General features: G+C 38.0%; 1 protein-coding gene and 1 non-coding gene across 2 annotated transcripts; both read right to left on the bottom strand.

Moving 5' to 3' along the window:
- Window positions 1-1,782: 1,782 nt before the first annotated feature.
- LOC130959094 (small nucleolar RNA R71) lies at window positions 1,783-1,890 on the bottom strand. Its single transcript, XR_009078189.1, has one exon. It is a non-coding gene; the product is annotated as a small nucleolar RNA R71 (small nucleolar RNA).
- Window positions 1,891-11,475: 9,585 nt separating this feature from the next.
- On the bottom strand, window positions 11,476-13,331 carry LOC130957357 (zinc finger BED domain-containing protein DAYSLEEPER-like). The gene is made up of 4 exons (XM_057884219.1): window positions 12,801-13,331; window positions 12,152-12,613; window positions 11,898-12,070; window positions 11,476-11,803 (listed from the first exon to the last, which is right to left on the bottom strand). Exons 1-4 carry the CDS (start codon window positions 13,329-13,331, stop codon window positions 11,476-11,478), a joined length of 1,494 nt encoding a protein of 497 aa, XP_057740202.1.
- Between the last annotated feature and the right edge of the window lie 1,090 nt (window positions 13,332-14,421).

Here is a 14,421-nt window from a genome sequence, read left to right as displayed (position 1 = left end):
AAAAAATTTTACAAAATCATAAAAACCAAAAATATTTGATGTTTCCTGCTTAAGTCTAGTGTCTCATCTTAAGTTTAGTGTCAATTGTATGCATTCATTCATGTGTCTTAAGGATCCTCAAGTAATTCTTGATGATTTTTGTGTTCTAATCTTTGAATTCTATTGACTTGAAGCATTTTGTGTGTCTCATATGCATTCTCATATTGTTAGTGTCAGTAGTATACAAACTGCTAAGTTTGGTGTTTTGCATGCATTGTTAATTGATTCCTTTTGCATTTTGATTATTAAAAATCCAAAAATATTTTTAATTTGTGTCTTTTCAAGTCAATGATACAAAGAATTGAAGATTCAGAACATACTGCAGAGGAATTACACAGAAAAAGCTGAGCATTCAAAAATGCCCAGTGAAGAAGGCAGACTGGCGTTTAAACGCCAGCCAGGGTACCTAGTTGGGCGTTTAACGCCCAAAAAGGTAGCATTTTGGGCGTTAAACGCCAGAATGTATACCATTCTGGGCGTTTAACGCCAGGATGGTGCTAGGGGGAAGATTTTGTTTTCAAATCAATTTTTTCTTAGTTTTTCAAAATCAAATCTTTTTCAAATCAAATCTTTTCAATCAAATGTTTTCAAAATCAATTTCTTTCCTTTTTAAAAGATACTTACTAACAATTAATGATTTGATTGAACATCTCAAAATTGTTGCCTTTTCTGTTGAGGAAGGTTTTATGTTTGAATCATATCTTTTCTTGTTAGGCAAGTCATTAATTTTTAAAATCATATCTTTTCAAATTGTTTTCAAATCATATCTCTTAAAATTGTTTTCAAATCATATCTTCTCAATCACATCTTTTTAAAACCATAACTTTTCAATTAAATCTTTTTAACCACATCTTTTTCAAAATAGTTTTCAATCAAATCTTTTTAATTTCTAATTTTAAAATCTTTTTTCAAAAATCACTTGATTTCTTTTCCACTTTGATTTTCGAAAATCAATTAATGTTTTTCAAAAATGTTTTCAAAATATTTTAATGAATTTTCGAAAATTCTCTTCCCTCCTTCCCACATCCTTCTATTTATGGAGTACCACTCCTTCTAAATGCACAATTCGAACCTTATCTAATTAAAGTTCGAATTCTTCTTCTCCTTCTTCTTTCTATTTCTCTTTTCCTCTGACATTTCAAGGAATCTCTATACTGTGACATAGAGGATTCCACATTTTCTGTTTCTCTTCTCTTTCATATGAGCAGGAGCAGAGACAAAGGCATTCTTGTTGAAGCTGACCCTGAACCTGAGAGGACCTTGAAGCGAAAGCTAAGAGAAGCCAAGGCACAACTCTCTTTAGAGGACCTGACCGAATTCTTCAAGGAAGAAGAACACATGGCAGCCGAAAACAACAACAATGCCAACAATGCAAGGAAGGTGCTGGGTGACTTTACTGCACCTACTCCTGATTTTTATGGGAGAAGCATCTCTATCCCTGCCATTGGAGCAAACAACTTTGAGCTTAAGCCTCAATTAGTTTCTCTAATGCAACAGAATTGCAAGTTTCATGGACTTCCAATGGAAGATCCTCATCAGTTCTTAGCTGAGTTCTTGCAAATCTGTGACACAGTCAAGACTAATGGGGTTAACCCTGAGGTCTATAGACTGATGCTATTCCCTTTTGCTGTGAGAGACAGAGCTAGAATATGGTTGGACTCTCAACCTAAAGAAAGCCTGGACTCTTGGGAAAAGCTAGTCAATGCCTTCTTGGCAAAGTTCTTTCCACCACAAAGATGGAGTAAGCTTAGAGTGGAAGTCCAAACCTTCAGACAGAAGGATGGAGAATCCCTCTATGAAGCTTGGGAAAGATACAAACAATTAATCAGAAGATGTCCCTCAGACATGCTTTCTGAATGGAGCATCATAGGTATTTTCTATGATGGTCTCTCTGAACTATCCAAGATGTCTTTGGATAGCTCGGCTGGAGGATCTCTTCATCTGAAGAAGACGCCTGCAGAAGCTCAAGAATTGATTGAAATGGTTGCAAATAACCAATTCATGTACACTTCTAAAAGGAATCCTGTGAACAATGGGACTAGTCAGAAGAAAGGAGTTCTTGAAATTGACACTCTGAATGCCATTTTGGCTCAGAATAAAATATTGACTCAACAAGTCAATCTGATTTCTCAAAGTCTGTCTGGAATGCAAAATGCACCAAACAGTACTAAGGATGCTTCATCTGAGGAAGAAGCTTATGATCCTGAGAACCCTTCAGTGGAAGAGGTAAATTACCTAGGAGAACCCTATGGTAACACCTATAATTCTTCATGGAGAAATCACCCAAATCTCTCATGGAAGAATCAAGAGAGACCTCAACAAGGTTTCAATAATAATGGTGGAAGAAACAGGTTTAACAATGGTAAACCTTTTCCATCATCTTCTCAGCAACAGACAAAGAGCTCTAAGCAGAATACCTCTGACTTAGCAACCATGGTCTCTGATCTAATCAAGACCACTCAAAGTTTCATGAATGAAACAAGGTCCTCCATCAGAAATTTGGAAGGACAAGTGGGTCAGCTGAGCAAGAAAGTTACTGAACTCCCTCCTAGCACTCTCCCAAGTAATACAGAAGAAAATCCAAAAGGAGAGTGCAAAGCCATAACCATGGCCGAATGTGGAGAGGAAAGAGAAGAGGAGGACGCCACTGAGGAAGACCTCAGTGGGCGTGTACCAGTCTCCTCTGAGGACCAATGGGAATCTGAGGCTCAAAATGAGACCATAGAGATTCCATTGGACTTACTTCTGCCATTCATGAGCTCTGATGAGTATTCTTCCTCTGAAGAGGATGAGTATGTCACTGAGGAACAAGTTGCTAAATACCTTGGAGCACTCATGAAACTGAATGACAAGTTATTTGGAAATGAGACTTGGGAGGATGAACCACCCTTGCTCACCAAAGAACTGAATGACTTGTCTAGGCAGAAACTGCCTCAAAAGAGGCAGGATTCTGGGAAGTTTTCTATACCTTGTACCATAGGCACCATGACCTTCAAGAAGGCCTTGTGTGACTTAGGGTCAAGTGTAAACCTCATGCCCCTCTCTGTAATGGAGAAATTAGGGATCTTTGAGGTGCAAGCTGCAAGAATCTCATTAGAGATGGCAGACAATTCAAGAAAACAAGCTCATGGACTTGTAGAGAATGTTTTGGTGAAGATTGAAGACCATTACATCCCTACTGACTTCATAGTCCTAGAGACTGGGAAGTGCATGGATGAATCCATCATCCTTGGCAGACCCTTCCTAGCCACAGCAAAGGCTGTGATTGATGTTGATAGAGGAGAGTTGATCATTCAAGTGAATGAAGAATCCTTGGTGTTTAAAACCCAAGGATATCCCTCTGTCATCATGGAGAAGAAGCATAAAGAGCTTCTCTCAAAACAGAGCCAAACAGAGCCCCCACAGTCAAACTCTAAGTTTGGTGTTGGGAGGCCACAACCAAACTCTAAGTTTGGTGTTGAACCCCCACATTCAAACTCTAAGTTTGGTGTTGGGAGGTTCCAACACGGTTCTGAACAACTCTGAGGCTCCATGAGAGTCCTCTGTCAAGCTAATGACAGTAAAGAAGCGCTTGTTGGGAGGCAACCCAATGCTTTATAATTAATTATTTTCTTTTGTTATTTTATCTTTTTTGTAGGTTGATGATCATAAGAAGTCACAAAAACAATGAAAAAAGCAAAAACAAAATGAAAAACAGGAAGAAAAACAGCACACCCTGGAGAAGAAGCTGGCGTTCAAACGCCAGTAATGCTAATTGTTGGGCGTTTAACGCCCAGTCTGGCACCATTCTGGGCGTTTAACGCCAGAAAGGGGCACCAGACTGGCGTTAAACGCCAGTAAAGGGTAAAAACCTGGCGTTAAACGCCAGGAATGGGCACCAGCCCGGCGTTTAACGCCAGAAAAGGCTCAAAACGTGGATTTTGATGCCATTTGGTGCAAGGATGCCTTTTCCTTGACACTACAGGATCTGTGGACCCCACAGGACCCTACCATCATTCTCTCTCTTCTTCCCCCACTCACCAATCACCTCAACACCTCTTCCCCAAAAACCCCTCACCTATCAAATCCCATCTTTCTCTTCACCATTCACATCCATCCTTCATAAATCCCCACCAACCTCACCCTTCAAATTCAAACCACTTTCCCTCCCAAACCCACCCTCCATGGCCGAACCATTCACCCCCATCTCTCCTATATATACCCTTCTTCAACCCTTCATTTTCACACAACCTAAACACCCTTTCTTACCCTTCTAGGCCGAACACACCACCTTCCCCCTCTTCCTCATTTTCTTCTTCTCCTACTCTCTTCTTTCTTCTTTTGCTCGAGGACGAGCAAACATTTTAAGTTTGGTGTGGTAAAAGCGTTGCTTTTTCATAACCATTTATGGCATCCAAGGCCGGAGAAACCTCTAGAAAGAGGAAAGGGAAGGCAAAGGCTTCCACCTCCGAGTCATGGGAGATGGATAGATTCCTCTCAAGGGTGCATCAAGACCACTTCTATGAAGTTGTGGCCTTGAAGAAGGTGATCCCCGAAGTCCCCTTTTCACTCAAAAAGGGTGAATATCCGGAGATCCGCCATGAGATCCGAAGAAGAGGTTGGGAAGTACTTTCCAACCCCATTCAACAAGTCGGAATCTTGATGGTTCAAGAGTTCTATGCCAATGCATGGATCACCAAGAACCATGACCAAAGTGTGAACCCGGATCCAAAGAATTATCTTACTATGGTTCGGGGGAAATACTTGGATTTTAGTCCGAAAAGTGTGAGGGTGGCGTTCAACTTGCCTATGATGCAAGGAGATGAGCATCCTTACACTAGAAGGGTCAACTTTGATCAAAGGTTGGACCAAGTCCTCACAGTCATATGTGAAGAGGGCGCACAATGGAAGCAAGATTCAAGAGGAAAGCCGGTCCAATTGAGAAGGCATGACCTCAAACCCGTGGCTAGAGGATGGTTAGAGTTCATACAACGCTCAATCATTCCCACTAGCAACCGGTCCGAAGTTACCATAGACCGGGCTATCATGATCCATAGCATCATGATTGGAGAAGAAATAGAGGTTCATGAGGTTATAGCCCAAGAACTCTATAGGGTGGCGGACAAGACCTCTACCTTGGCAAGGTTAGCCTTTCCTCACCTCATTTGTCACCTCTGTTATTCAGTGGGAGTTGACATAGAGGGAGACATCACCATTGATGAGGACAAGCCCATCACTAAGAAAAGGATGGAGTACACAAGAGATCCCACTCATCATGAGATCCCTGAGATTCCTCAAGGGATGAATTTTCCTCCACAAGACTATTGGGGGCAACTAAACACCTCCCTAGGAGAGTTGAGTTCCAATATGGGACAACTAAGGGTGGAGCACCAAGAACACTCCATTCTCCTCCATGAAATTAGAGAAGAACAAAGAATCATGAGAGAGGAGCAACAAAGGCAAGGAAGAGACATTGAGGAGCTCAAGCACTCCATAGGACCTTCAAAAGCAAGGAAGAGCCGCCATCACTGAGGTGGACCCATTCCTTGATTTCCTTGTTCTTTATTCCTTTGTTTTTCGAATTTTAGTGCTTTATGGTTATCCATGCTTGTGTCTTATGATCATTAGTGTCTTAGTGTCTATGCCTTAAAGTTATGAATGTCCTATGAATCCATCACCTTTCTTGAATAAAAATGTGCTTAATTGAAAAAGGAAGAATTGCATGAATTTTGAATTTTATAATAGTTTAATTATTTTGATGTGGTGGCAATATTTTTGTTCTCTGAATGTATGCTTAAACAGTGCATATGTATCTTGAATTTGTGGTTCATGAATGTTGGCTCTTGAAAGAATGATGAAAAAGGAGACATGTTATTGAGGATCTGAAAAATCAATAAAATGATTCTTGAAGCAAGAAAAAGCATTGCTATTCAAAAAAAAAAAAAAAGAAAACGAAAAAAAAAGAGAATAAGAGTTGTGATCCAAGGCAAATAAGAGTGTGCTTAAGAACCCTGGACATCTCTAATTGGGGACTTTAGCAAAGCTAAGTCACAATCTGAAAAGGTTCACCCAATTATGTGTCTGTGGCATGTATGTATCCGGTGGTAATACTGGAAAGACAGAGTGCTTTGGGCCACAGCCAAGACTCAATAAATAGCTATGTTCAAGAATCATCATACTTTACTAGGAGAATCATTAACACTATCTGGATTCTAAGTTCCTAAAGAAGCCAACCATTCTGAATTTCAAAGGATAGATTGAGATGCCAAAACTGTTCAGAGGCAAAAAGTTAAAAGCCCCGCTCATCTAATTAATACTGATCTTCACAGATGTTTTTGGAATTCATTGCATATTCTCTTCCTTTTATCTTATTTGATTTTCAGTTGCTTGGGGACAAGCAACAATTTAAGTTTGGTGTTGTGATGAGCGGATGATTTGTATACTTTTTGGCATTGTTTTTAGTATGTTTTTGATATGATCTAGTTAGTTTTTAGTATATTTTTATTAGTTTTCAGTTAAAATTTACTTTTCTGGACTTTACTATGAGTTTGTGTGTTTTTCTGTGATTTCAGGTATTTTCTGGCTGAAATTGAGGGACCTGAGCAAAAATCTGATCCAGAGACTCAAAAGGACTGCAGATGCTGTTGGATTCTGACCTCCCTGCACTCGAAGCGGATTTTCTGGAGCTACAGAAGCCCAATTGGCGCGCTCTCAACGGCGTTGGAAAGTAGACATCCTGGGCTTTCCAGCAATATATGATAGTCCATACTTTGCCCAAGATTTTATGGCCCAAACCGGCGTTCAAAGTCACCTCAAGAAATCCCAGCGTTAAACGCTGGAACTGGCACCTAATTGGGAGTTAAACGCCCAAACTGGCACTAAAGCTGGCGTTTAACTCCAAGGAGAGTCTCTACACGAAATTTCTTCATTGCTCAGCCCAAGCACACACCAAGTGGGCCCGGAAGTGGATTTTTATGTCATTTACTCATCTATGTACTAGTTTTCTATAAGTAGGACCTTTTACTATTGTATTAGATATACATCTTGGTAGCTATCTTTGAGTTTTATGCTATCTGAGATCATTGGGAGGCTGGCCATTCGGCCATGCCTAGACCTTATGCTTATGTATTTTCAACGGTGGAGTTTCTACACACCATAGATTAAGGTGTGGAGCTCTGCTGTACCTCGAGTGTTAATGCAATTACTAATTGTTCTTCCATTCAATTCCGCTTGTTCTTTATCCAAGATATCACTTGTTCTTCAACATGATGAAGGTGATGATTGACGCCCATCACCATTCTCACCCATGAACAAGGTGACTGACAACCATTCTTGTTCTACAAGCATCTGAGGCTTAGTGAATATCTCTTGGATTCCTGATTGCACGATGCATGGTTGATCGCCTGACAACCGAGTGCTCGCCTGACAAACGAGCCAGCCATTCCGTGAGATCAGAGTCTTCGTGGTATAGGCAAGAACTGATGGCAGCATTCAAGAGAATCCGGAAGGTCTAACCTTGTCTGTGGTATTCTGAGTAGGATTCAATGATTGAATGACTGTGACGTGCTTCAAACCTGTAACCTACTGGGCGTTAGTGACAGACGCAAAAGAGTTATTCTATTCCGGTAGGGGAGGGAACCAAACCGGTGATTGGCACCACTGTGACAGAGTGTGTGCATTAGCTTTCACTGCGCGGATGGGAGGTAGCTGCTGACAACAGTGAAACCTTACACGAGCTTGCCATGGAAAGGAGTAAGAAGGATTGGATGAAGACAGTAGGAAAGCAGAGAGACGGAAGGGAAGGCATCTTCATACACTTGTCTGAAGCTCTTACACCAATGATATACATAAGTATCACTATCTTTATCTTCTATGTTATTTTCGTTCATCATCATATACATTTGAGTTTGCCTGACTAAGATTTACAAGATGACCATAGCTTGCTTCAATACTAACAATCTCCGTGGGATCGACCCTTACTCACGTAAGGTTTATTACTTGGACGACCCAGTGCACTTGCTGGTTAGTTGTGCGAAGTTGTGTAATGCCATGGTATTGAGCCACCAAGTTTTTGGAGCCATTACCGGGGATTATTTGAGTTGTGAAAAAGTATTGTTCACAATTTCGCGCACCACCAGCACAAAGAAAATGTGAAATCCTACATGAGAAGGCTGGGATTTTGGAAGCCAAAGGATAAAAAGGAACAAGAAGGATCTTCCAAGAAGGATGACTCCTCCTCTTCCAAAAAGAAAGACAAGGGAAAGGGGCCAATGAATTGAAGCTGCTCAAGGTTGTTAAGTCCTATGATCGACACTCTCTATTTTCTGAATCATGTTTAAGTTGTTTTTTTTCTTATCTCTATTTTAATTTTCTGTCCAAGAATAAATCACAACATTAGGATAGTTTATGTTTCATGCTTAGTTGTTTGTGACTGAAGTCTTTTGTGAGTCCTTTGAATTACAAGAAAGAAAATGCAATGCTAATTTTAAGTCTCTTTCATTATCAATAAAGAATAGTTTGTCTGCATAGAAGTTGTTGTGAGTGTGCAAAAATAATAGTAAAAAAGACTAAGACCAATAGAGATTATTCACAAACTAAGGGACAAGGAACTAAGTGTAGAACCTTGAATGAAATAAAAAGAAAATGAGTCATGAAAGGCAACTAGTCTCAGAAAGTATGACAAATAGAGGATAAGGGGTGTTCCTTGAACATCTATAAAACCAAAAAGTAGTAACCAATAAAGACCCAAGGCTCTGAGCATCAACTACTAGGATGGAGAGAAACATTAAAAAGCTCAAAAGAGTTGAAAATCCTAGTAGCTGCTTGTGGTGAAGATGTGTCAAGAAGAGACCTGGACAAGTAAATTCTTAGGGGTATTTCAACACCTAGTACCCTAAAGCCAACTGGTTTGGGAGTGCTAATTGAAAGCCTAACTAAAGCATTGTCTTGAGACAAAACACTTAGAGTCGTGGTCAATAAACAGAAGAGAAAGAACAATCAAAGAAGAAAATGAAATGACTCTTACTACTTCAAGGTAACAATCAATAAAAAGGACCTCTCAAGCTTATATTTGAAAGAACTCTCAAGGATTTGGAAGCTCTATATGACATTTAAACCAAAATATGCATGCATGAGTTAAACACTTAGTTCTATCCTTAGTTATGTTTGTATCCACTCAAGGTCCAGTCTCAATTCTTATAGAAACCACTCACACTGTTTTGCTTGGGACAAGAAAAGCTTAAGTCTGGTGTTGTGATGACTTGCATCATCTACCCTTTTTTCTTGCATAAAAAGGACCAAAAAAGAGCATAATCTCATCTGATCATTGCAATTCATGCAATATTTGATTAATAGTATAGTACATTGCTTTGAAATGAGGTTGTGCTGAATTTCAAGTGAAAAAGACATCAAAAATAAGAAAAAAAACAACAAAACAAGCTGGGCGTGTGAAACGGGCATGCCACTTGGAGCAAACGCCTGATGACTTCGCATCATGTACTCTTTTTCCTATCAAAAAGGGCCATAAAAAGAACACAATCCCATTGAATCAATGCAATTTCATGGAACAAATGATATATATTGTAGTACATTGCTTTAAAATAGTTTGTGTTAAATTTCAGGAGGAAAAAGAAGCAAAAAAAGGCACCAAAAGAAGCAAAGAAAGCTGGCGTGCCACTTGGAGCTCTGGGCGTGGCATGCTAGGCCAATGAAACAAAGAATGTTTGCTTAACACAACACAATGGGCGTGCCACTTGGAGCTCTGGGCGTGGCACGCCAAGTTTGTGAAGCCAAGTCATAAAAAGAGCGTGCCACTTGGTGATATGGGCATGGCACGCCAGGCTTAACTTACAGAGGAGTGATTTTGGGCCTCACTATGGGCGTGGCACGCTAAGCATTGGGCGTGGCACGCCGGGGCATATTCCAGCCTGACCTCCTCTCATTTAAATGAAGATATCTTGAGCTACACAACTCCAAATGAAGTAATTTTAGTGCCATTAGAAATTAGACATCCAGAGCTTTCTAACCATATATAACACTTTATAATGGATACTGAAATTGAGGAAGATATTGACCCTGAAAATACAAAAAGAAAAACACGTCACTGCAGAGTTACCAACCTGACCTCTTCATCTTCAATGGAGCATAACTTGAGTTGTAGAAGTCCAAATGTTGTGATCTTGGTGGCGTTGAAAAGTTGACATCAAGAGTTTTCCAACGATATATAACACTTTAGGGTGGACATTAAAAACGAAGGTGAAAAAGGCTATTATTTCAGCATTGCAAAACCTGGGCGTGCCACTTGATATCGAAGGCGTGGCACGCCAGCGCAAGAATCTCACTATGGTGTGCCACTTGAAGCTTTGAGCGTGGCACGCCAGTTCTAAATTTTAAGGGTGGGCATGGTTTGGATTTTTGTAAATCCAAACTGGATCCATTTCAGAACCAGTTTTATGGTTCATAAAACCAAACCAGAACTGGATTGAAGAGAGAAATCGGTTCTAAACCGGTTTGAAAAAATAAAAACCGATTTTAAACCGGTTTTATAATTTAAATCCAGTTTTACTTATAAACCAGTTTTAAATCCAGTTTTACATATAAAACCGGTTTTAAATCCGGTTTTTTTAAAATCCATATCTAAAATTCGGTTTTTTTAAATCCAAATCTAAAATCTGGTTTTTTTTATAAAATCCAATTTTAAAACCAGATTTTTGAAAATCCAGTTTTAAAACTAGTTTCTTCAACCAAAAATCCAATTTTAAAACTAGTTTTTAAAAATCCAATTTTCAAACCAGATATTTTAACAAAAAATCCACTTTTAAAACCAGTTTTTAGAAATTTAATTTTCAAACCATAATTTTTTTTAAAAGTAAAATTAATACTAAAGTCATTTTAAAGTATATAGGTTCATTACAAGTTTACAACTAGAATTTGGTTCTTTATAAATCTAATGACAATAGCTAATCTTTATAACATTTAATCATTCTCAAGACATCAAAAGAATACCACAAAAAAATCTCTCTAAAACAACAACCACAAAGTATCAAAAGATACCAAGTTGCCAACAAATCATCATACAACCACAACCTTTGAGGAAAATATATCTGCAAATAACAAAATATACCTTTGTCATTTTAAAACAGATCTTTGAATGAAAGTATTAAACTAAATAAGAATATTAAGTATACCTAGTCATCATCAAGATTATCAATTGATGCCGCCATAGAACAAACACCATCATTAGAGGAAAATATATCTGCCAAGGGAATCAAATTAATTATCAAGTCTATATTCAACAACTTTTAATTGGTAACTAATACCTAAATTCTAAAATAGAAAGATAATAAAAACAAAAATAAAATAAAATGACAAGAAATATGAAATAAATTTTATACCTTGATCAACTTGTTGAAGAACTTCACCATCATCATCTAGAGCAGAGAAAAGATCTTCCTTAAGCTAATCTCCTGTGCAGACTAAGACTTCTACCATTCTAGGTGTTAAGGAACTGCGGTATGGATCGAGGACTCTTCCTCCAATACTAAATTCAGACTCCAAAGCTACCGTAGAAACAGGTATAGCCAATACCTCACGAGCCATATTTCCAAGAATTGAAAATCGAGTTGAGTTGACCTTCCACCAGTTTAGTATATCGAACTTATGGGAGTATGGCTCGTATTCTTCTTGCAAATACCTATCAAGTTTAGATCTTGTATTTGTTCTGCGACCGGTTGCTTGCAGAAAAAAGCCCATGCCATGAAGATCGGTATTAATGTTGTTGGTCTTCCTGATAAAGTAACTTTATGCACTTGGACAACTTTGACTTCAATTCGCCTCCTTTTTCTTCTCCAAAGAAGTAATCCAAGAAATAATTGACATACTCAATCTTTTGCATTGGATTAAGTATGATAGCAATCAATAACAACATATTCACCGAATCAGAATTGCCCCAATACTTCTCATACTTAACCCTCATCCTTTCTGCCATTGACATAGTACTAAAATCAACAAAATCACAAGAATGACGAATAAATCGTCCAATTGCAAATACTTCCTTCATATACATATCACTGGTAACATATAAGGTACCAGAAACACGTATAGTGGCATCACTGAACACTCACAAAAATAGTACAATGGACTCAGCATACTCCCAGTCTGAATCAGAAGGAACACCTCTCCCTTTTCCTCCATTCATCTCTCCTATATAGGTATTATCTTTCAAAGTAAGCAACTCAAATGCTTTGTGATGCTTCAAAGCTACCTCTAACATTTGATAGGTAGAGTTCCACCCAGTCTCAACATCCATGCAAGGCATGCCTTTATATTGGATTTTTTCTAGTTCAACACACTTTTGAAACCTACTAGCTCTAGATGGAGAAGATCTAACATACTTTACTGCACTACGAATCCTCAAGACTGATTCATCAATCTCTTTTAACCCCTCTTTTACAATTAAGTTTATAATATGTGCACAATACCTCATATGAATAAATTCACCATTCAAAATAATGCTATTCCAAGAATTCAATCGCTGCTTCAGATATTTAATTGCAACATCGTTAGAGGAGGCATTATCAACTGTCACACTGAAGACCTGATTCAAATTCCAATTATTTAAACAAGATTCAATTGTTGCTCCTATAACCTCTCTTGAATGACTTGTCACTTGACAAAAATTAAGTATTGTTATGTAATTTCAAATCCAAATCAACAAAGTGTGCTGTCAAACTCATATAAGTAAAATTTTGAATTGAAGTCCAAGTGTCAGTGGTTAGACATACTCTACCACAATTTGCCGAAAGAAAATCTTGCAACTTCATCTTTTCTTCAGCATAAAGAGCTCTAATGTCACGTGCTAATATAGTCCGTAAAGGAACTTTGAATCTTGCTTGTAGGGCATGAACAAATTTTTGGAATTTTGGGCTTTCAACAAAGCGAAATGGTAGCTCTTCCCCAATAAACATTTTCACAAGTGCCCTTCGAGCCTCCTCTTGGTCAAATTTGGAAGCACTAGGTGAATTTAAAACACCACGCTCATCTATAGTCGGTGTGGTCGTTATTTTTCTTCTTTTGTTCGAATCATTATTAGGATTTTGCTTGCATCTTCTCAAATGACCACCCATTGAGCTGGTTCCATTCCCATATTGTATTAAGCTACCACAATATTTGCATTTAGCCTTCTTCTCGGTAGCATTCTCTACATCAAAATGATCCCAGGCAGCTGACCGATTCTTACGAACACCTGACGGTGGAGAAGATGGTTGAATGTTAGCGGACATCCCTGCTGCTTCAATATTACTGTTTTCAGTCATCTTGCTCTGCATATACAGCAAGGTGTACATAACTCAAAATTTGGTGCCAAACATGCTAAAATTAACACAAACTAATCCAAAGAAACAGCATCCAATAAAACTTCAGCATGATTCATAAACTAATGAATGTTCATATATCTCGCAAAGAAAACACGGCCTAAAGATTATGAAAATTACTGTCCTGTACCTTAAAACAGCAGAACAAGACAGCAGCAGTATTTCATATCAACAAAATTAACCTATCCAAATATTTCTGTGACTGTCTTGCTTGATAAAAACTATCATCTACATTAGTTGTGCTTTCAAATAAAAAAATGAATAATATAATATTAAATGTTAATATTTTATTTATGCATAATCATATCCTACTATCTGCACCTGCCTGCACTAACCAATACAGAAAGACAAAACACAAGCAGTTTTGGAATTGTTTAAGGCACTATGCAGACGAGACAAGCTCTGTTAAAGAAATCATGACCACCATAAGGCCACTTTTTCAGAGGAATCGGATTATATAACTTATTGTTATTGTTATAAATCATAATATCCTTTATGCTACATTCTACTGAATTTGAATCCAATATAAAAGGTGAGTTGTTACCAAATCTCACCTTATTAGTAATGATAAATGAATCTATAAGAGTGAATTGAAATATAGGTTTTGGTGTGTTGGGAAATGAGACATGAAAGTGGTAAAATAATCACTTTCCTACTACTACAACTGTTTCATGCCACCATTCTTTGGATTTTATTCCTTGTTTCTTTTGTAGGTTTTTGGAGCCCTCCAATGTACATAATCACTTTCCTACTAAACAAACATATTTTTATAACATCGTACACATTAAACAAACCACTTTAAACCCTTCATTTTTCATGTCTTGATTCTTTTAATTCATTTCTTATTTCTATTTGTATTATCATTCAACTAATATCAGTATTCAGCAGGAGTCAACTCTGTTGCAATCATATTTAAATCAAAAAAGAGATGCCAAAACAGCAAAAATAGTTTAAACTCGGTCATATTATGATTTATCATATGCTTGTGATCTATAATATTAAAATATTTCTACTGTCATAGAAGATAATGATG

The sequence above is a fragment of the Arachis stenosperma genome, chromosome 10 (genome assembly GCF_014773155.1).
Source record: "Arachis stenosperma cultivar V10309 chromosome 10, arast.V10309.gnm1.PFL2, whole genome shotgun sequence".
NCBI lineage: Eukaryota > Viridiplantae > Streptophyta > Magnoliopsida > Fabales > Fabaceae > Arachis > Arachis stenosperma.
Note: the sequence above shows the minus strand (reverse complement) of the source record. Positions and strands in the feature narration are given on the sequence as shown.